Source organism: Chlorocebus sabaeus, chromosome 20 (assembly GCF_047675955.1).
Source record: "Chlorocebus sabaeus isolate Y175 chromosome 20, mChlSab1.0.hap1, whole genome shotgun sequence".
Classification (NCBI taxonomy): domain Eukaryota; kingdom Metazoa; phylum Chordata; class Mammalia; order Primates; family Cercopithecidae; genus Chlorocebus; species Chlorocebus sabaeus.
The window spans coordinates 9,672,744-9,693,619 of record NC_132923.1 but is presented as its reverse complement, the minus strand read 5'-3'; the positions used below and the strand labels follow the sequence as shown (position 1 = coordinate 9,693,619).

At 53.7% G+C, this 20,876-nt stretch overlaps 1 protein-coding gene across 1 annotated transcript; it reads left to right on the top strand.

Annotated features, from left to right (window-relative positions):
- The first annotated feature begins 68 nt into the window (after window positions 1-68).
- On the top strand, window positions 69-16,073 carry NPR1 (natriuretic peptide receptor 1). Its single transcript, XM_007977049.3, has 22 exons — window positions 69-1,314; window positions 2,007-2,206; window positions 2,686-2,799; window positions 3,206-3,341; window positions 4,004-4,095; window positions 4,878-5,013; window positions 5,242-5,326; window positions 6,477-6,597; window positions 7,632-7,706; window positions 7,949-8,026; window positions 8,471-8,575; window positions 8,840-8,911; window positions 9,022-9,178; window positions 9,455-9,610; window positions 9,899-10,067; window positions 10,801-10,947; window positions 11,035-11,158; window positions 11,313-11,381; window positions 11,667-11,841; window positions 12,100-12,198; window positions 15,185-15,276; window positions 15,433-16,073. Exons 1-22 carry the CDS (start codon window positions 594-596, stop codon window positions 15,493-15,495), a joined length of 3,186 nt encoding a protein of 1,061 aa, XP_007975240.2. The 5' UTR covers window positions 69-593; the 3' UTR covers window positions 15,496-16,073.
- Window positions 16,074-20,876: the final 4,803 nt, after the last annotated feature.

The window sequence follows — 20,876 nt, the reverse complement described above, 5'->3', positions numbered from 1 at the left end:
CGGGGAGGAAGGAGTTAAAGATCCAGGATTGGCTCTTCAGTCACGGAGTCTGGGAGGGGAAGCGGCTGGGAGGGAGGGTTCGGAGCTTGGCTCGGGTCCTCCACGGTTCCCTCCGGATAGCTGGAGACTTGGGCCGGCCGGACGCCCCTTCTGGCACACTCCCTGGGGCAGGCGCACACGCACGCTACAAACACACACTCCTCTTTCCTCCCTCGCGCGCCCTCTCCCATCCTTCTTCACGAAGCGCTCGCTCGCACCCTTTCTCTCTCTCTCTCTCTCTCTCTCTCACTGTTCTCCCTCTAACACGCACGCACACGCCCAGTTGTTCACACTCGGGTCCTCTCCGGTCCGACGTTCTCCTGGCACCCACCTGCTCCGCGGTGCCCTGCGCGCCTCCCTCCGTCGCGCCCCTTGCGCTCTCGGCCCAGACCGTCGCAGCTACAGGGGGCCTCAAGCCCCGGGGTGAGCGCCCCCTTCCCGCTCCTGCTCCCTCCCATAGGGACGCGCCTGATGCCTGGGACCGGCCGCTGAGCCGGTGGGGACCGAGAAGGCCATGGTGGGAGCGCTCGCCCGCTCCGGTGCCCGCTGAGACCATGCCGGAGCCCCGGCGCCCCGCCGGCTCCCGCCTGCGCCTGCTCCTGCTCCTGCTGCTGCCGCCGCTGCTGCTGCTGCTCCGGGGCAGCCACGCGGGCAACCTGACGGTAGCCGTGGTACTGCCGCTGGCCAACACTTCGTACCCATGGTCGTGGGCGCGCGTGGGACCCGCCGTGGAGCTGGCCCTGGCCCGGGTGAAGGCGCGCCCCGACTTGCTGCCGGGCTGGACGGTCCGCACGGTGCTGGGCAGCAGCGAGAACGCGCTGGGCGTCTGCTCCGACACCGCAGCGCCCCTGGCCGCGGTGGACCTCAAGTGGGAGCACAACCCCGCCGCGTTCCTGGGCCCCGGCTGCGTGTACGCCGCCGCCCCGGTGGGGCGCTTCACCGCGCACTGGCGGGTCCCGCTGCTGACCGCCGGCGCCCCGGCGCTGGGCTTTGGTGTCAAGGACGAGTATGCGCTGACCACCCGCGCGGGGCCCAGCTACGCCAAGCTGGGGGACTTCGTGGCGGCGCTGCACCGACGGCTGGGCTGGGAGCGCCAAGCGCTCATGCTCTACGCTTACCGGCCGGGTGACGAAGAACACTGCTTCTTCCTCGTGGAGGGGCTGTTCATGCGGGTCCGCGAGCGCCTCAATATTACGGTGGACCACCTGGAGTTCGCCGAGGACGACCTCAGCCACTACACCAGGCTGCTGCGGACCATGCCGCGCAAAGGCCGAGGTGAGACGCTGGCACACCCCGTCGCGCAGCTTAGCTGCAGGGCTTCCCCTCTGACCCGCCGGAGGCATCGAGACTTCCTCTCTTGTCTGCGGGTACTCTTCTTTCTCCTCGCCGTTCTTCATTCCACTCTCAGCTCCCCGGTCCTTTGTACAGCTGAGTTTCTATTTCCCTCTCTTCTTCCGCCACCCTCACCACATCTCTATCCTCTCACCTCGCCGACCCCCACTCACTCCCTCCCACCCTAGTACAGCTCGGTTCCGGTCCCTTTTTTCCTCCTGCATTTTCTCTCTTCCCTATAGCCTTCTCCCCTCTTTCATCCTCTCCTCCCATTGCTCCTCATCCCCTCTCTTCTCCCCCTCCCTCACTCCTCTCGCCCTCCCGGCCCCACCCTTCTCCACCTTCAGCTCCACTATCCCGCTCTCCCTACCTGTTCCTTCCCTCTTCCGCCCCCTCCTCCCCTCTTTCCTCCCCGCGCCCCCCGCCCCCCCCCCCCCCCCGCCCCGCCTCTCCTTCCACCCTTCGTCTATCTCCTGCTGTGGCCTAGGCTGAGCCGGGAGTTACCACTTAACTCTCACTGGGTCTCTCCTGCCCCCTACCTCTAAACTTCCTACCCTGGATGCCCCAGCTTTCCTACTCCTGTCTCTCCCGCAGTACCTAGGCTTCTCCCTCTGACTCCCCATCTTTTTCTCCAGTTATCTACATCTGCAGCTCCCCTGACGCCTTCAGAACCCTGATGCTCCTGGCCCTGGAAGCTGGCTTGTGTGGGGAGGACTACGTTTTCTTCCACCTGGATATCTTTGGGCAAAGCCTGCAAGGTGGACAGGGCCCTGCTCCCCGCAGGCCCTGGGAGAGAGGGGATGGACACGATGTCAGTGCCCGCCAGGCCTTTCAAGTGAGTACCTAGGTTTGAAGCCCAGGCTGTCTCAGCTTGTGGCACATAATTTCTGGGCACTGTGTCCCTCAGCGTCTGAAAGAATTCCAGAAAAAAGGTTTTTGTCTATTTGTTTCTTTATGCACTCCTGGTAACTCACAGAACAAAAGAGGTTGGTGATGCTCACTGGGAATTAAGCAATGAAGGGCAGGGGACTGCACAGGGGCGCTTTGGCACCAGCAGGCTAAAAAGATAAGAACATGGCTTGAGGCGGGAGGAGGATAAAGTCCCACAGCCTGGACAGGACTTGGAGAAGCCATCCCATTGGATCCCCTGCTTTGGAGTGGGCATCACTTCATGCAGGGCATAGGGTCCAGTTTGACCTTGAGCTAAGCAGAAATGCAGCTCTGGGAGGTGGGCTCCCGACTGTTGGGGCCCCACAGTACTGAGGGGATAGAGTCAGCTCCCAACTCTCTGCTCTCCACTGACACCTTCCTCAGGCTGCCAAAATCATTACATATAAAGAGCCAGATAATCCTGAGTACTTGGAATTCCTGAAGCAGCTAAAACACCTGGCTCGTGAGCAGTTCAACTTCACCATGGAGGATGGCCTGGTAAGAAGGGGTCCCGGGACCCTCCAGCGTGGACCTCCAGCCCCCACTCCACGACCCTCTGCCAGCCTCCATCCTTCCCTATTCCCAGTTCTCCCCTTCCCTCCCTTCCCATTGTTCCATGTCTCTCGAGATGATGGAGGAGGACACTGGCAAGTTCAGCCTCTGAAACTCAGGTCATCATCAGTAATATGGAGACGATACATCCTGCCCTGTCTACCTAGCAGGATTCAGGACGTGATGCTAATCCAAATGCATCATTTAAATAGTAAAATCTCCCTGTGATGTAGCGGTGTTATTTTCTCCCATCCTCTTCCAAAATCCCAGTGCCTCTCGTTCCCTTCCCCACAGCTCCCACCTCCATACCCTTCATACGCCCACCCCAGCCAACCTCTGTTTGCCCCTACAGGTGAACACCATCCCAGCATCCTTCCACGATGGGCTCCTGCTCTATATCCAGGCAGTGACGGAGACTCTGGCACATGGGGGAACTGTTACTGATGGGGAGAACATCACTCAGCGGATGTGGAACCGAAGCTTTCAAGGTCAGGGCCTGGAGGTGGTTGGAATGGGCTGCCTTGGGGGATGAATCCCAGGTGCCCAGTGTAAAGCCATGAGAAGCCTATTGCCCTGCAGCACAGTTACCTATGCACACCAACCTTTTCCTCCACAGCTTTTTTTCAGGCCCATCCCTCAGAAGTCCTACTAAGTGTCCAATCTCAATCATCCCTGCTGGGCGCTGAATTCTTTTACCTCTTTTTTTTTTTTTTTTTTTGAGATGGAGTCTCACTCTGTCCCCAAGACTGGAGGGCAGTGGTGCGATCTCAGCTCACTTCAACCTCCGCCTCCCAGGTTCAAGCGATTCTCCTGCCTCAGCCTCTTGAGTAGCTGGGATTACAGGTGCCCTCTACCAATGCCTGTCTAATTCTTTTTTCTTTTTTCTTTTTTTAGTAGAGACAGGGTTTCACCACTTTGGTCAGGCTGGTCTTGAGCTCCTGACCTCAGGTGATCTGCCCGCCTCAGCCTCCCAAAGTGCTGGGATTACAAGTGTGAGCCACAGTGCCCAGCCCTTTTACCATTTACTATCATTCTGTATACATATATGTTTGGAAGGCAAGACAAAAAAGATTAGAGAATGAAGAGATGAAGTGGGGCACCCCTGAACTTCCATTCTCTCAAACATAATCGTCTTCCCCCATGTCCTCAGGTGTGACAGGATACCTGAAAATTGATAGCAGTGGCGATCGGGAAACAGACTTCTCCCTCTGGGATATGGATCCCGAGACTGGTGCCTTCAGGGTAAGTTTGTGCACCCAGAAGACAGTGCCAATTCCAAATGACATCTCACCCTCCCACTTCCCCCCTCACAGCCCTGCCAGGGCACGTGTTTATCCTGTAGCCATTCTACCATGCCTGGACACTTACGAGAGCCCTGGATAAAACAGACCCAGCTCCAGTCTGGGGAAGCCACCAGAATGATAGGGACCCACAGGCATCACACTTGGGGAGCCCCATGCCTGAGGAAGGAGCACAGCCCTGCCCTCGGGGAGCCCCGAAAGGAGGCAGCAGGACCACCTCCCAGCAGAGACAGGGTGGTGAAGGATGCACATTACATAACTCTGCAAGCGAGTGGGGACAGGAAGGCGCTGAGGCCAATGGTGGCAAGGGACAGGTCATCCAGAGAAGGCCTCCTGGAAGAGAGGCACATGGACTGGGCCTGGGAATGTAGGCTGAGGTGAACACTACCTTCTGTTTTCTACCAAGAAAATAGGTAGAGAAAAATCAGTGCTTGGTTGGTGCTTCAACCAAGATTATAAACCCCCTGAGTGTAGACATCGGGTTCTAAATGGAGTTTTCTTTATAAATCCCTTAATAGTTTTCAGGTGTTTCCACTTGAATAATATGTGTGTGGTATGAGGTCCTGTCTCCAGTTGCAGCAGGGGCTTGGTAAGCAGGTGACAACCCAGATATATATAGGCTCTGGAAGCAGAGCTGGGGTAGATGGGAGGTAAGACTGCTGCACTGCACAGCAGGCCTTCCCCACAGGCCCTGGCCTAGCCACCACTCCTGCTCTCCCTTAGGTTGTACTGAACTACAATGGGACTTCCCAAGAGCTGGTGGCTGTGTCAGGGCGCAAACTGAACTGGCCCCTGGGGTACCCTCCTCCTGACATCCCCAAATGTGGCTTTGACAATGAAGACCCAGCATGCAACCAAGGTGACTGCCCCTTGCCTTCCAGGACTCTATCCCGGAGATGCTGCATCCTTCCCCTAAGCACAGTTGAGTAGGTGCTCCTGTCCCACGCTGAGGGCTTCCTGGAGAATGATTCCTGCCTTTTTCTCCCCTTCATCCATCATCCCAGTTCACTGATGGACTATTGGAAAGTTCTTCCTCCTGCTGTCTAACCCAAATCTCTCTTGCTGCAATATGGACTCTCTCCTGCAGATCACCTTTCTACCCTGGAGGTGCTGGCTTTGGTGGGCAGCCTCTCCCTGCTCAGCATTCTGATTGTCTCCTTCTTCATATACAGGTGAGCTGTGATGTGGGGGGCTGAGTGAGGCTGGAGGACCTGGAGAACCAATAGCAGAGGAGGTGGTGGGGACCCAGAGGGAAGAGGACAGGGGTGAACGGACAGCAGGGGAAAACTAAGGGAGATGAGGAAGAAAGGAGGCTTAAAAGCCAGAGGAGAGAGAAAGAGAAGGGAATGGCAGGCGAGGGGAGGAGACAAGGATAGGAATGGCCAAGGAGAGTCAGAGAGATCCAAGAAGCAGAGAAGTTGATGCGTGACATCATAGGGGCGTAGACTGGTTTCCCTTGCTACTCTTGCAGGCCAGATGGGAAGCAATGTTCTGAACCTTGGGATCATGCCCATGTTGGTTGAGAAGGGTGATGAGCCCTGGTGTGTGCCAGGTGCTCAACCTAGAGTGGAGAGGGGAGCTAAATGAGCCCTGTTCCTGCTGTCCAGTGGAGGCTAAAATGAAGTACAGGAGGAGTTAATGATATACGAAAGCAAAGAAGGAGGAGAGAAAATCACTGCTGGTTGAACATAAAATATATGCCAAGCACTTCCACGTATACTATTTCTTTTTTCTTTTTCTTTTTCTTTTTTTTTTTTTTTTTTTTTGAGATGGAGTCTCGCTCTGTCGCCAGACTGGAGTGCAGTGGCATGATCTCGACTCACTGCAACCTCCGCCTCCCAGGTTCAAGCGATTCTCCTGCCTCAGCCTCCCATGTAGCTGGGACTGCAGGTGCATGCCACCAGGCTCAGCTAATTTTTGTATTTTTAGTAGAGACAGAGTTTCACCATGTTGGCCAGGATAGTTTCGATCTCTTGACCTCATGATCTGCCCGCCTCGGCCTCCCAAAGTGTTGGGATTACAGGCATGAGCCACCGCACCTGGCCTCACACACACTTTCTTTTCATTCTTATAATAGTTAAGAATGAAATAGATATTGAGGCCTCATTCCCAAATAAGGACATTGAGGTGATTCCCCCAAGGTCCCCAGTGAGGCAGAATTTCCCCCAGCCATCCTGATTCTCGGTCCAGAGTATACAATTCCCCCTCCATCTCTGACCACGCATCATGGTGTGGTCCCACGGCTCTGAGGAGGGGCTGCTGAGCACCCTGCCCTGGGTCAGGGGCTCAGCCACGGGCTCAGATGCAACCTTCGTACCCCAGGAAGATGCAGCTGGAGAAGGAACTGGCCTCGGAGCTGTGGCGGGTGCGCTGGGAGGACGTTGAGCCCAGTAGCCTTGAGAGGCACCTGCGGAGTGCGGGCAGCCGGCTGACCCTGAGCGGAGTAAGAACGCTAGTGTTTGTGTTGGGGGGCAATAAAGGAAAGCTAGGTACAAGGGGCAGTGCCTGAGGGGTAGGGAAGGGAGCAGGATTCTAGTCCCAGCTCTGCTTTCACTTGCTGTGTGACCTTGAGCGACTCATAGTCCCTCTCCGAGACTGTTTCAGATGATGATTACAGCTGCAGAGCCTCCCTCACAGGGCTCTTTTAAAGGTCAGAGGAGACAGTACCTGTGAAAACACATTAAAAAAAAAAAAAAAGCAGCCGGGTGCGGTGGCTCAAGCCTGTAATCCCAGCACTTTGGGAGGCCAAGACGGGTGGATCACGAGGTCAGGAGATTGAGACCATCCTGGCTAACATGGTGAAACCCCGTCTCTACTAAAAAAATTTTAAAAACTAGCCTGGCGAGGTGGCGGGCACCTGTAGTCCCAGCTACTCGGGAGACTGAGGCAGGAGAATGGCATGAACCCGGGAGGCGGAGCTTGCAGTGAGCTGAGATCCGGCCACTGCACTCCAGCCCGGGCGGCAGAGCGAGACTACGTCTCAAAAAAAAAAAAAAAAAAAAAAAAAAAAAAAAAAAAAGCAAATGAGGAGATTTTATGATGTGGAACATAAAGCAGGGCGGGCCAGGCACGGTGGCTTACATCTGCAATCCCAGCACATTGGGAGACCGAGGAAGGAGGATTGCTTGTGCCTGGGAGTTCAAGACCAGCCTGGGCAACATAGCAAGACATCATCTCTACAAATAATACAAAGATTAGCCGGGCATGGTGGCACATGCCTGTAGTCCCAGCTACTCTGTAGGCTGAGGTGAAAGGATCATCTGAGTCCAAGAGTCTGAGGCGGCAGTGAGCTAGGATAGCACTGCTGCACTTCAGCCTGGACGACACAGCAATACTACATCTCAAAAAAAACCCAACAACAAAAAGGGCACAAAGATAAGGCAGGATAAGGCAGGGTAATAAAGACCAGAGCACAAGCAATCAGGATGCAGACTGGGCCCACTGGTTGACCATTCCTCCTGCTCTCTCTCCTTTCAGAGAGGCTCCAATTATGGCTCCCTGCTAACCACAGAGGGCCAGTTCCAAGTCTTTGCCAAGACAGCATATTATAAGGTGGGCCTGGGGAAAGATCACTGGGCCTTGGGACTGGGGCAGGAGTGTACTCTGATGGAGGACTGGTGGGGGGTTCTGAGGGAAGGAGTAAGCTGGTGGGGAGCAGCAGATGGAGGCCCTGGGGGTGGGCTATTGGGAACAAGTGAGGGTCTTGAGGGCAGGGGTGGGCTGTCGGGAGCAGCTGGAATTCCCAGGACATGGGACCATGCTCTTCACAGTGACAGTCTCCATTCCATGCCCAGGGCAACCTCGTGGCTGTGAAACGTGTGAACCGTAAACGCATTGAGCTGACACGAAAAGTCCTGTTTGAACTGAAGCATGTAATGTGGGGAGTGAGGCAGTGGCATGGAGAAGGGGCCCATGGGGACACAAGGGAGACTGGCCAACAGAACTACTTATGGAGGGACCTCAGGGTACCCCAAGAAAGAGGCAGGGACTGGAGCCCTGGGATGGACCTTCATTTTGTGGGTGGGATGGGGGGATCCTAAGCTTGGAGAAGAGACCACTGGAGATAACCTGGAGGAATCTTGAGGGGCCATATGTGATGTCCCTGGGGGAGAGAGAGCTTAGGAGGCAGAGGGAATAGGAGCAGATTCTGGGGAGGGTGGGCTAAAGGACATGGGTGGGAATCACCAGGGAAGATCCTAGTGATGGTTGCAGAAAATGAGTAAGGAGTTAAGAAGAATGAGGGTCCCTGAGGCTAATGAGCAGCTTGGTGACGAGTGAGGTCTCTGTCAAGCTCCGGATGCTGGTCCCACTTGCAGATGCGGGATGTGCAGAATGAACACCTGACCAGGTTTGTGGGAGCCTGCACCGACCCCCCCAATATCTGCATCCTCACAGAGTACTGTCCCCGTGGGAGCCTGCAGGTGAGGTGGACAAGGGGTGTCAAAAAACCTGGATTCTAGCCCTGGCTCTGCCCCTGACTGGCCATAAGACCCCAGGCATGCCTCACCCTCTTTCTGACCTTTCTGGCTCCATGTGTAAAATGGGAGTTGGGGGAGGGCAGTGGCACTAGAGCCAATCCAAAGTTTTGTCCTGTTCTACCAGTTCTCATCAGTAGGACCCTGCACCCTCCTCCAACTCCCAGGGGGGTCTGCAGGGGATTGGTCTGACTCTTACTGCCCCAGTAGGACATTCTGGAGAATGAGAGCATCACCCTGGACTGGATGTTCCGGTACTCGCTCACCAATGACATTGTCAAGGTATGACCCTAAGCACCTATTGGATATAGGGGAGGGGCCAGGCATGCTTCTCCTGGCCACGGGTGTAGGTCCCACTCATGGCCAAGACCTCTGCCCACTCACGTTTCCAGGGCATGCTGTTTCTACACAATGGGGCTATCTGCTCCCATGGGAACCTCAAGTCATCCAACTGCGTGGTAGATGGGCGCTTTGTGCTCAAGATCACCGACTATGGGCTGGAGAGCTTCAGAGACCTGGACCCAGAACAAGGACACACCCTTTATGCCAGTGAGCCTCGACTCTTGAACCCTAACACCTGCCCCCAGCACCACCCAGCAGGGAGACTGATGCAAGGCCTCTGATGGGCTTGGGCATGCTTGTCCTGACTCCAGCCTCAATTCATTCACCCATGAAAAGGAAAGCCAGACAACGTGGTCTCTAAGGCCTCCTCTAGCTCTAACACTCTGTGATGCATCCAGATCAGTTTCGGCCACATCCTTGTTTCCCCCTCACCCCTTAGCTTTGGGCTCCCTCACTCGGTGACCACCGACCTCTGACCCACAGAAAAGCTGTGGACGGCCCCTGAGCTCCTGCGAATGGCTTCACCCCCTGTGCGGGGCTCCCAGGCTGGTGACATATACAGCTTTGGGATCATCCTTCAGGAGATTGCCCTGAGGAGTGGGGTCTTCCATGTGGAAGGTTTGGACCTCAGCCCCAAAGGTGAGAGGGCCACGCCTTCCTTAAACCCGGCCACAGTCTCAAAGAACCCCGGCCACAGTCTCAAAGAACCCCAGCCCCAGGGAGAGGGTCCCCTGGCAGCACCACCACATCTTCCTTTTGGAATGGGGCTCAGTCACCACCCTTCGACCCATTGCTGCCAGTGACCAGTCCCCCGCCCCCATGCCTTGGTCTTGGACTTCCCCTGCCATCCCAGCTGGTTGTCCCAGTCTCTCACTAGGCCCTTGGCCTAGTGGCCCCACCCCTCAGCTCCCCTACCCCCCAATACAGAGATCATCGAGCGGGTGACTCGGGGTGAGCAGCCCCCCTTCCGGCCCTCCCTGGCCCTGCAGAGTCACCTGGAGGAGTTGGGACTGCTGATGCAGCGGTGCTGGGCTGAGGACCCACAGGAGAGGCCACCATTCCAGCAGATCCGCCTGACGTTGCGCAAGTTTAACAGGTCCCTGGTGTTTGTCATGGATCCCCCAGGCCCCTCCTCCACAGCTGCCATTTACCCAACGCTTCTGGCTCTGGCTTATCCCAGCAGTGGCAGAGGAAGACCACTCACCTCCTCCCTATACATAGTCTGCTCCAGACCACCACAGCCTCACGACCCTCTTCACAAATACAGCATGACTCAGCTGTCCCCCCAGTCCCCTGCCATTCATACCCCTTCCCTCCACCATTGACACCCCACACCCTTCCTGCCCACTCCCCTTGCTGGCCTCTAGACTTCTCAGCAGTGTGTAGAGTAGATGGGCCTCCTGCCTCCTGCCCTGTAGGCTCTTGGCCCTCCATGGGAGCTCCTGGCCCAGCCCTTGATTTCCATTCCCCATTGTGCCCACCAGGCCCAGTTCCTCCAGACACACCCTTCTGTGGCCATCACTTTGTCCACAATTGACCCTTGTCATTCTCCACCTTCTCTACCTCCTTCTAACTCACTGGGTTCAACAAAGATGAACAAAATGTCCATATGTCTGAAGCTTCATACTTGATCTTGGGGTCTTAGAGAGGAATTGAACTTTCTTCCTTTTGTTTTCCCCTGCTCCCCAGTATCCTGCTATGCCCTCAACCCTGAGCCTCTCTAGAGACCCCACTGCAGCCTGAGCCAGGGGAGAGCCTAGGGGTGGGCGCTCCCGGGTAGGCTGTGCTGCTCCTCTCTCACCACCCCCACTGCCACCCTCTGCCCCCAGAGAGAACAGCAGCAACATCCTAGACAACTTGCTGTCCCGCATGGAGCAGTATGCAAACAATCTGGAGGAACTGGTGGAGGAGCGGACCCAGGCGTACCTGGAGGAGAAGCGCAAGGCTGAGGCCCTGCTCTACCAGATCCTGCCTCAGTGAGTGCCTGAGTCTGGGGACCCCACACAAACAAAGCCCCTGTCCCGACACCCCATTCTGATCCTGCACCTGCCCTGACCCCTTAGCTCAGTGGCTGAGCAGCTGAAGCGTGGGGAGACAGTGCAGGCCGAAGCCTTTGACAGCGTTACCATCTACTTCAGTGACATTGTGGGTTTCACAGCACTGTCGGCGGAGAGCACGCCCATGCAGGTAGGCTGGGGTTCAGCTGCAGGTGCCAGGTAAGCACGCTGGCCTGGTTCAGTGTCTGGATCCCACCAGACCTGCCTTCTGGTTCTGCTTTACCCACCTGACCCCAGGTGGGGTCCCCTACTTCCTGTCTCTCTTAGCTTCTCTTCCCTTCCAGGTGGTGACGCTGCTCAATGACCTGTACACTTGCTTTGATGCTGTCATAGATAACTTTGATGTGTACAAGGTGAGGGTGGGAGTGGGGATGGGAAGGGACAGACAGACATGGACAAGGTCAGAAAAAGATGAGGCGTAGGCAGAATGATGTGGAGTCTTAAGAGAGGAGACCAGGGGACACGGGCAGAGACAGTGACACAGGGAGACCCGGGAACAGGTAGAGAACCCATGTGGGATGGGAGATGAGCAAAGATAGATGAGGGTACAGAATGACAGATGCTGCACCCAGTGTGACGGTGTGGCTAGCCGCACAGTTGCAGCCCTCAAGTCCTTCACCCCCTTGCCACTCCCACAGGTGGAGACAATTGGCGATGCCTACATGGTGGTGTCGGGGCTCCCTGTGCGGAATGGGCGGCTGCACGCCTGCGAGGTAGCCCGCATGGCCCTGGCTCTGTTGGATGCTGTGCGCTCCTTCCGAATCCGCCACCGGCCGCAGGAGCAGCTGCGCTTGCGCATTGGCATCCACACAGGTAAAGCCACTGAAGGTGCAGGCGGGCATCCAGAGGCCAAGGCTTCACAGGGGAACTTGTCCCCTGGCCCAGCCCCTCACCCTTTCATCTCTCTCTCTCTGTCTCACACACACACACACACACACACACACACACACACACACAGCTGGGACCTCAGATCCTGCCTCCTGCCTCTCCTGGATTGTCCACCTACCTCCCTTAACACCCCTCCCTCCCTCACTCGCTGGTGGGCTCTGCTCCTTCCCTTGCTCCTCCCAGGACCCGTGTGTGCTGGAGTGGTGGGACTGAAGATGCCCCGTTACTGTCTCTTTGGAGATACAGTCAACACAGCCTCAAGAATGGAGTCTAATGGGGAAGGTACAGTGCCCCCTTCTAGAGGGAATGGGGAGGGCAGGGTGGCCAAGGGAAATGCCACCCTGGGGCAGCCTGTGCCTGCACAGCCCGTTTCAGCTCCTAGCCCTTTAGCCTCCCAGGTTCCCCTTCTCATAATATAAATAGTTCAACCTGGGCTCATCACCTTGACTGTAATCAGAGATTCAGGTTCCTGCTGCCCCTCTTGTCAAACGATGTAAAAGTATTTCCAGACCAGTGTTGGAGAGTTCCCAGCAGGAATCCTATTTTAAGACCCTCTGTGGGCTGGGCGCGGTGACTCACACCTGTCATCCCAGCACTTTGGGAGGCCGAGGTGGGTGGATCACCTGAGGTCGGGGGTTCGAGACCAGCCTGACCAATATGATGAAATCCTGTCTCTACTAAAAATACAAAAAACTAGCCAGGCGTGCTGGCAGGCGCCTGTAATCCCAGTTACTCGGGAAGCTGAGGCAGGAGAATTGCTTAAACCCAGGAGGCAGAGGTTGCAGTAAGCCAAGATGGCACCATGCACCCCAGCTTGGGCAACAAGAGTGAAACTCTGTCTGAGAAAAAACCCTCTGCTCCACCTTTGATGTGGTAAAGATGGCTTCAGAGCCAGCATACTTGGCTGTGAATCTCAGCTCCACAGCTCGCTGTGTGTCAGTTTGCTATACCTCTCTGAGCCATGGTTTTCCTCATCTGTAAAATGAGGGGAAAAAATCTACCTCACAGGGGTTATGTGAGAAATCCATAAAAAATGTCTACCACATAATTGTCATTTAACTTTTCTAAGCCTTAGCTGATTATCTGTAAAATGATGTCTATCTCAGGATTGCAAGAAGCCTAGCACAAACCCTGGTACCCAGTAGGCACCTAATAAATTCTTGCTCCCACCCACCCCTTGCTCTTGCCTCCTGTTTATCTTCTGTCCTCCTGCTGTATTCGACATAATTCAATGCAGTAAACATTTATTGAGTGACTACTGAATGCCAGGCCCTTGGATAGTAACATGATCCAGACCCAGAGTTAGCTGAGAAATTCACGTGGACCCCATCTAAACCTTATGGTGAAAGAAAGGCTGCTTGGGAGCCAGTCCTGGGAGCCCAGAGGGATCTAGTTCGGCAGATATTCCCTGGGCACTGTTTTGGGAGCTGTCAGAGTAGAGCCCCTTGCTGAGGTCCAGGCCTCAAGAAGCACATTGCCAGAAATTGTTCAACATTCTGGGTGCCAGCGACGCTTGTAATCCCGGCACTTTGGGAGGCCAAGGCAGGCAGATCACTTGAGGCCAGGAATTGGAGACTAGCCTGGCCAACATGGTGAACCTCCTGTCTCTACTAAAAATACAAAAAATTAGCCAGGCGTGGTGGCGTGTGCCTGTAATTCCAGCTACTCAGGAGGCTGAGACATGAGAATCACTTGAACCCAGGAGGTGGATGTTGCACTGATTCGAGATTGCACCCCTGGGTAACAGAGAGAGACTGTCTCAAAAAAAAAAAAAGAAAGAAAAGAAAAGAAAAGAAAGAAACTGTTAAACACAAGGCCACTGTGATTGATGCAAACCCCAGAAGTAAGGACGTGAGTTCAGACAGTGGTCAAAGAGAGGGTGTGGCAATACTGGGCCCCACTCCATCACTGACCTCCTCAGCCACTTGGGCAGATCACCCTGGGCCTCAGGTCCTCGGCCACAAAATGAGGGTATAATTTATTAAATCAGGCCGGGCGCGGTGGCTCAAGCCTGTAATCCCAGCACTTTGGGAGGCCGAGACGGGCGGATCACGAGGTCAGGAGATCGAGACCATCCTGGCTAATACGGTGAAACCCCATCTCTACTAAAAAAAAAATACAAAAATCTAGCCGGGCGAGGTGGCGGGCGCCTGTAGTCCCAGCTACTCGGGAGGCTGAGGCAGGAGAATGGCGTGAACCCGGGAGGCAGAGCTTGCAGTGAGCTGAGATCCGGCCACTGCACTCCAGCCTGGGCGACAGAGCAAGACTCCGTCTCAAAAAAAAAAAAAAAAAAGATTATTAAATCGTGAAAGCAACAATTTACATAGTGCTTCCTAGGTAGCACATTCCATTTGAATACTTTATGGATGTTGAATTTAATCCTCACAACAAGGTTTTGAGATAGATACTGACACTATCAGCATTTTACAGATTAGGAAAAGGAGCAGAGAGAATTTATATTACATACCCAAGCAAGTATCCAAGCTGAGGTTCATACTGAGGCAGTGCAGGATCCAAATTGCCAGCTCCTAAGCACTATGCTCTGTTGAGCCCAGTGACACTCCAGAGTGCTGTCCAACGGGATGTCCTGCAGTCATGGAAATGCTCTGTATTCTGTGCTGTCCAATGCAGTAGCCTCTAGGCACATGTGGCTACTGATCACTGGAAATGTGATGGGTGCAAATGAGGCCCTGATTTTTTTTTTTTTTGGAGACAGAGTCTCACTCTGTCGCCCAGGCTGGATGGAGTGCAGTGGTGCAATCTCAGCTCACTGCAACCTCCACCTCCCAGGTTCCAGTGATTCTCCTGCCTCAGCCTTCTGAGTAGCTGGAATTACAGGTGTGAGCCACCACACCCAGCTAATTTTTGTATTTTTAGTAGAGATGGGGTTTCGCCATATTGGCCAGGCTGGTCTTGAACTCCTGGCCTCAAGTGATCCTCCTGCCTCAACCTCCCAAAGTGCTGGGATTACAGGTGTAAGCCACAGCACCCAGCCTGAATTTTTAACTGTATTTAGTTTAAATTAATTTAAGTTGAAACAGGCACACGTGATTAGTGGCTACTGTATTGGATTACACAGCTCCAGAGTTCTAAATGAGAGGCTAATGTCATGCACTACATGCAGGGAGTGGGGCCGCTCTGAGCTAGAGAGGGAAAAGAGGGAGAGAGGGTACCTGTCCACCCCCACAGTCCCTGGTCTCTTTTGCCTCTACTTTCCTACTCTCCTGTCTCACATTGCTCACCTTCCGTTCTCCCCTGTCCTACCTAGCCCTGAAGATCCACTTGTCTTCTGAGACCAAGGCTGTCCTGGAGGAGTTTGGTGGTTTCGAGCTGGAGCTTCGAGGGGATGTAGAAATGAAGGTAAAGGGGGAAGCCTCTGTCCTCCCCACCTTTTGGGGTCCTAGAAGGAGTTACCCTTCTCAAGCAGCCAACACCACTCCCATCCCTAAGCCTCTCATCTGACGGGGGAAAGGGCATGTGCCACTCCCCAGCCCATCCTCTTCTTTTTCCCTCCAGGGCAAAGGCAAGGTTCGGACCTACTGGCTCCTGGGGGAGCGGGGGAGTAGCACCCGAGGCTGACCTGCCTCCTCTCCTATCCCTCCACACCTCCCTACCCTGTGCCAGAAGCGACAGAGGTGCCAGGCCTCAGCATCGCCCACAGCAGCCCCATCACCAAAGGATGGAAGTCGTTTGAATAGCTCAGGTGTGCTGACCCCAGTGAAGACACCAGATAGGACCTCTGAGAGGGGACTGGCATGGGGGGATCTCAGAGCTTACAGGCTGAGCCAAGCCCACGGCCATGCACAGGGACACACACACAGGCACATGCACCTGCTCTCCACCTGGACTCAGGCCGGGCTGGGCTGTGGATTCCTGCTCCCCTCCCCTCCCCATGCTCTCCTCCCTCAGCCTTGCTACCCTGTGACTTATTGGGAGGAGAAATAGTCACCTGAAGGGGAACATGAACAGAGACTAGGTGAAGTGAGGGCAGGGGAGCCCACATCTGGGCCTGGCCCACAATACCTGATTCCCCAACCCCCTCCACGCAGCAGTAGACACAGTGCACAGGGGAGAAGAGGGGTGGCACAGAAGGGTTGGGGGCCTGTATGCCTTGCTTCTACTGTGAGCAGAGACAATTAAAATCTTTATTCCAGTGACAGTGTCTCTTCTTGAGGGAGAGAGGGTTGCCAGAAAACAGTCAGTTCTCCACTCTCTACTTCAAATAAGACTCTCGCTTCTTGTTCTACAAGGGCCTAGAAGGAGAAGTAAAAAAAGACTCGATTCTTAAGCTGGGAATGCAGGCTCTGAGAGTAGTAACAGCCTATGAATTGCCCAGCAGTGCTGAAACTGGTTTAAGGACCCATTTACACCCTTAAGAATTATTATTATTGGCCGGGCGCGGTGGCTCAAGCCTGTAATCCCAGCACTTTGGGAGGCCAAGATGGGTGGATCACGAGGTCAGGAGATCGAGACCATCCTGGCTAACACGATGAAACCCTGTCTCTACTAAAAAATACAAAAAACTAGCCGGGCGAGGTGGCGGGCGCCTGTAGTCCCAGCTACTCGGGAGGCTGAGGCAGGAGAATGGCGTAAACCTGGGAGGCGGAGCTTGCAGTGAGCTGAGACCCGGCCACTGCACTCCAGCCCTGGCGACAGAGCAAGACTCTGTCTCAAAAAAAAAAAAAAAAAAGAATTATTATTATTGGCCGGGCACAGTGGCTCATGCCTGTAATCCCAGCACTTTGGGAGGCTGAGGCGGATGGATCACCTGAGATCAGGAGTTCAAAACCAGCCTGGCCAACATGGTGAAACCCCATCTCTACTAAAAATACAAAAATTAGCTGGGTGTGGTGGCATGTGCCTGTAATCCCAGCTACTGGGGAGGCTGAGGCAGGAGAATCTCTTGAACCCAGGAGGCAGAGGTTGAAGTCAGCTAAGATGGCACTACTGTACTCTAGCCTGGGCAAAAGAGGGAGACTCTGTCTCAAAAAAAAAACAAAAAAAAAACACCAGGCACAGTGACTCACGCCTGTGATCTCAGTACTTTGGGAGGCTGAGGCAGGCAAATCACATGAGATCAGGAGTTTGAGACCAGTCAGACCAACGTGGAAAAACTCAGTCTCTACTAAAAATACAAAATTAGTTGCCGGACGCAGCGGCTCACACCTGTAATCCCAGTACTTTGGGAGGCTGAGGCGGGTGGATCACAAGGTCAGGAGTTCGAGACCATCCTGGCCAATATAAGGAAACCCTGTCTCTACTAAAAATAGAAAAATTAGCTGGATATGGTGGCCCGTGCCTGTAGTCTGAGCTACTCAGGAGGCTGAGGCAGGAGAATCGCTTGAACCTGGGAGGCAGAGGTTGTGGTAAGCCGAGATCGCGCCATTGCATTCCAGCCTGGGCAACAAGAGCGAAACTCCATCTCAAAAAAAATAATAATAATACAATAATTAGCTGGGCATGGTGGTGGTCGCCTGTAATCCCAGCTACTCAGGAGGCTGAGGCAGGAGAATTGCTTGAACCCAAGAGGCAGAGGTTGCAGTGAGCTGAAATCGTGCCATTGCAGTCCAGTCTGGGCAAAATGAGTGAAACTCAACCTCAAAAAAAAAAAAAAAAAAAAAAGTATTAAGGACCTAAAGAGCTTTTGTTTATGTGAATATCTATTGATATTTGCCATAGTAGATATTAAAACAAATCCTTATTTATTTTTTATTTATTTATTTTTGGTTTTTGAGATGGAGTCTTGCTCTGTCACCCAGGCTGGAGTGCAGTGGCGTGATCTTGGCTCACTGCAAGCTCTACCTCCCAGGTTCACGTCATTCTCCTGCCTCAGCCTCCCCAGCAGCTGGGATTACAGGTGCACGCCACCACGCCCAGCTAATTTTTTGTATTTTTAGTAGAGATGGGGTTTCACCGTGTTAGCCAGGATGGACTCGATCTCCTGACCTCGTGATCCGCCTGCCTCGGCCTCCCAAAGTGCTGGGATTACAAGCGTGAGCCACTGCACCCGGCCACAAATCCTTATTTATTAACTCATATAAGATAACAATAATAAACCCATTACATGTTAATAATTTTTGACTGCTTTATCAAGAACATTTTTATGTGAAACTAGCCTTTTCAATGTGCAGTGGTGAAGAATGCATGCAATACTAATTGGGTGCTACTGCCTTGATTTATGTAAAGCCACAGCAGTTTTGCCCCCATTGCTTTTGCACTTCTATGCAATGTGTCAACTCTGTCAAAAGGGGAAATAACATATTAGAATTATTATGAAAATCGTTTGACCTCATCTATGCCCTGAAAAAATATTGGGGACTCCCAGGATTTGTGGACCACACCTTGAGAACTGTTATGTTACTCAATGGCTGGCATACAGTAGGAATCAGATAATTAATATGGACTGAATGGAGAGTCCTGGGAGCTGGGGAGGAAGTGGGAGTCGGGTGGGAACATATGGATGCCTTTCAACCCAGGTGAAATTTAGGGATTGTCCACCTGCTCCTCCATTCCCCATGTCAGTGTAGACAAATGTGAGTCATAGTTTGCAAAATGCCTCTCAGCTGGGCCAGGAGCCCTGGTTTCCTTGCTGGACCCACCCCTCACCCCCTCCTTTCGAGGCAGGCAGGCAGGAATGCAGGGGAGAGGTGGCTGCAGCTCCACCGCCCCCACGGGGGAGGAAAGTGCCAGACATTTCTTCAGGACCATCCATCAAGTGCAGGCAGGCCTCTACCCTGACCTCCCAGGCCTCTTCCTGGAGTCCACCCTGTAGGACCTGGATGTAGGCTGGCCACTGGGAGCTTGGAGGTGTGGCGTGGCACTACTGCCTGGTACACAGCTGGCAGTTCGGGATGAAGAAAAGACAAATTGCTCCCCTCCTGTCCAGTGACTCTTCTTGTTTTGTGCTTCCCACCCACCCTTTTTGGCCCCAGTCAGGCTCAATTTATTGGGAGAGGGAGCAGACATGGTTCAGTCCTCTCACCAGCCAAGCCACGGATGAACAGCAGTGGGAAGGCCTTACCAAGAGTGGCTGTCCTGTCAACCACAGCTACTGAACTTCCTGATGGGCCCTGGTGGCCCTGTAGCCTCCCGTGCCCCAGTTCCCCCCCACAAGGGTAGTAGACAGCCCCTGAAGAGACTGGCTATGATAAAGAGAGCTGTGAGGCCTAGGAAGTTAGATCAGGGTGGAGCTGGGACAGCTACCGGGAGTTGGGCTCTGGGGAGAGGAGTCTTAAATGAGGTGGGGAAGAGGGGCAGGGAGTGGACGACTGAGGAGCTCCAGAAGCACAATTCTAGGAAATTGCCGGTCAGATCCTTCCGAGGCAGCCTGGCTCCACTGTGGGCACCGGGAGGGGAAGGGGCTGTGCGGCGGAGGTGAGGAGGGGCCTAAGGAGTCGATAATTTCAGCGGCCCGAGAACTTTCACTGGAACTAAGGAGATTTCCTTCCGGAGGAAGGCCCCTGAAGCCAGGAAGAACTGGGAAAGCCATTTGTGAGGGGGCAGGAGGGTAGCAATAAAGCCCTCCCCGCAGGCCGCGGAGACCGTCTTGTGCCAGGAACCTCCGCCCACATGGGAGGGGCAGTCTAGCCTCTCAGTTTCCCGGGCTGTCCCGCCTAGTACGTTTGGGAGGGATGGGGGCCACAGGGTTTCCCCAGAGTATGGTAAGAATAACAATAATAATTGGCATTCAATTATGCCTTGCAGTTGACAACGGCTTTCACGTACATTATCTCATCAGCCCACGTGACGCCCCTGGAAGAGTGGGGCGGGCTGAGAAGGCAGCTCAGCAGGCGGGTGGGAGGGCCAGCTGGAGGCTGTGCAGAGGGAACCCCCGCCCAGCCAGCCCCGAACAAGGCCAGGGCCTGGAACAAAAATGGAGCTGACAGAAACAGACAAATAACCTCCTCCCCCACCCGTTCTTTTCTCTACGTCAAAGGGTTTGAGTAATTTATTTATCATAGCAGTATATTTAGTAACAATTATTTTTAAAAAAGATTTATACCTTTCAGGACAGATCCATGGAATCTAATTAAGCAGAGGCCAGTTTTGCAGACTGAAAGTCAATTTTTTAATTAAATTGCAGGAGCTATAAAAATAAATAAATTAACCATTTATTTATAAAGAAGAATACTGTCCAGAGAGATTTAATCTCTTTGGGTTGGAACGCAAGTAAGATTCTAGGCGAGGTGTTTACCACCAACGTGAAGGGTCGGGATGAGGATGAATTTGGTGTTGCACAAAGCCAGGAGAGAACGCTCTGGAGGAAGATGAGCCCACATCCCGTGCCTGCTCCCAGACTGCATTCTACTAGGAACAGGGGAGGTGGTGGCAAAAACCTGCTTGACTGTACTTCAGACTAAGGTTAGAGAAGCAGTGAGAGAGTCCAGATAGGAAAAGACCCCAGCCACCCACTTCCATACCACATCCACTGGCACCAGTGAGTCAGAGGATAGGCTGGTTGCCCTTTAAGAACCTTTCCAAAGGGAAGATTCCATAATCAGGCACATCTGTTCATGACAGTGGCACCCTGTCTGAAACTGATGCAATCATCCCAGCATGACTATCTGCCTTTGGCTTCCAAATGTGGACTACATATGGTATGCCTTGGCTATTGCATGTCCGATGATCAGGTCAGCCCACTAAACTTCAGGCAGGCAAAAACTAGGCCAAAATACCATGCAGATCTCAGTGTTCAAAACTGGCACAATTACACTCCTCTATCAAATGAGAGGCAGTGCAAAGTTGGGTAAGAGACTGGACTCTGGAGATAGCCTGCCTGGATTTAGATCCCAGCTCTGTCACTCATAATCAATGTAACCTTGTGCAAACTACTCAACTTCCCTCTGCCCTCAGTTTTCTATTCTGTAACTCAGTAATGATCATAAAACCTACTTCATAGGTATGTTTTGAGAATTACATGACTTAATAATTCCTGTTACATCCTCAGAACACTGGCAGGT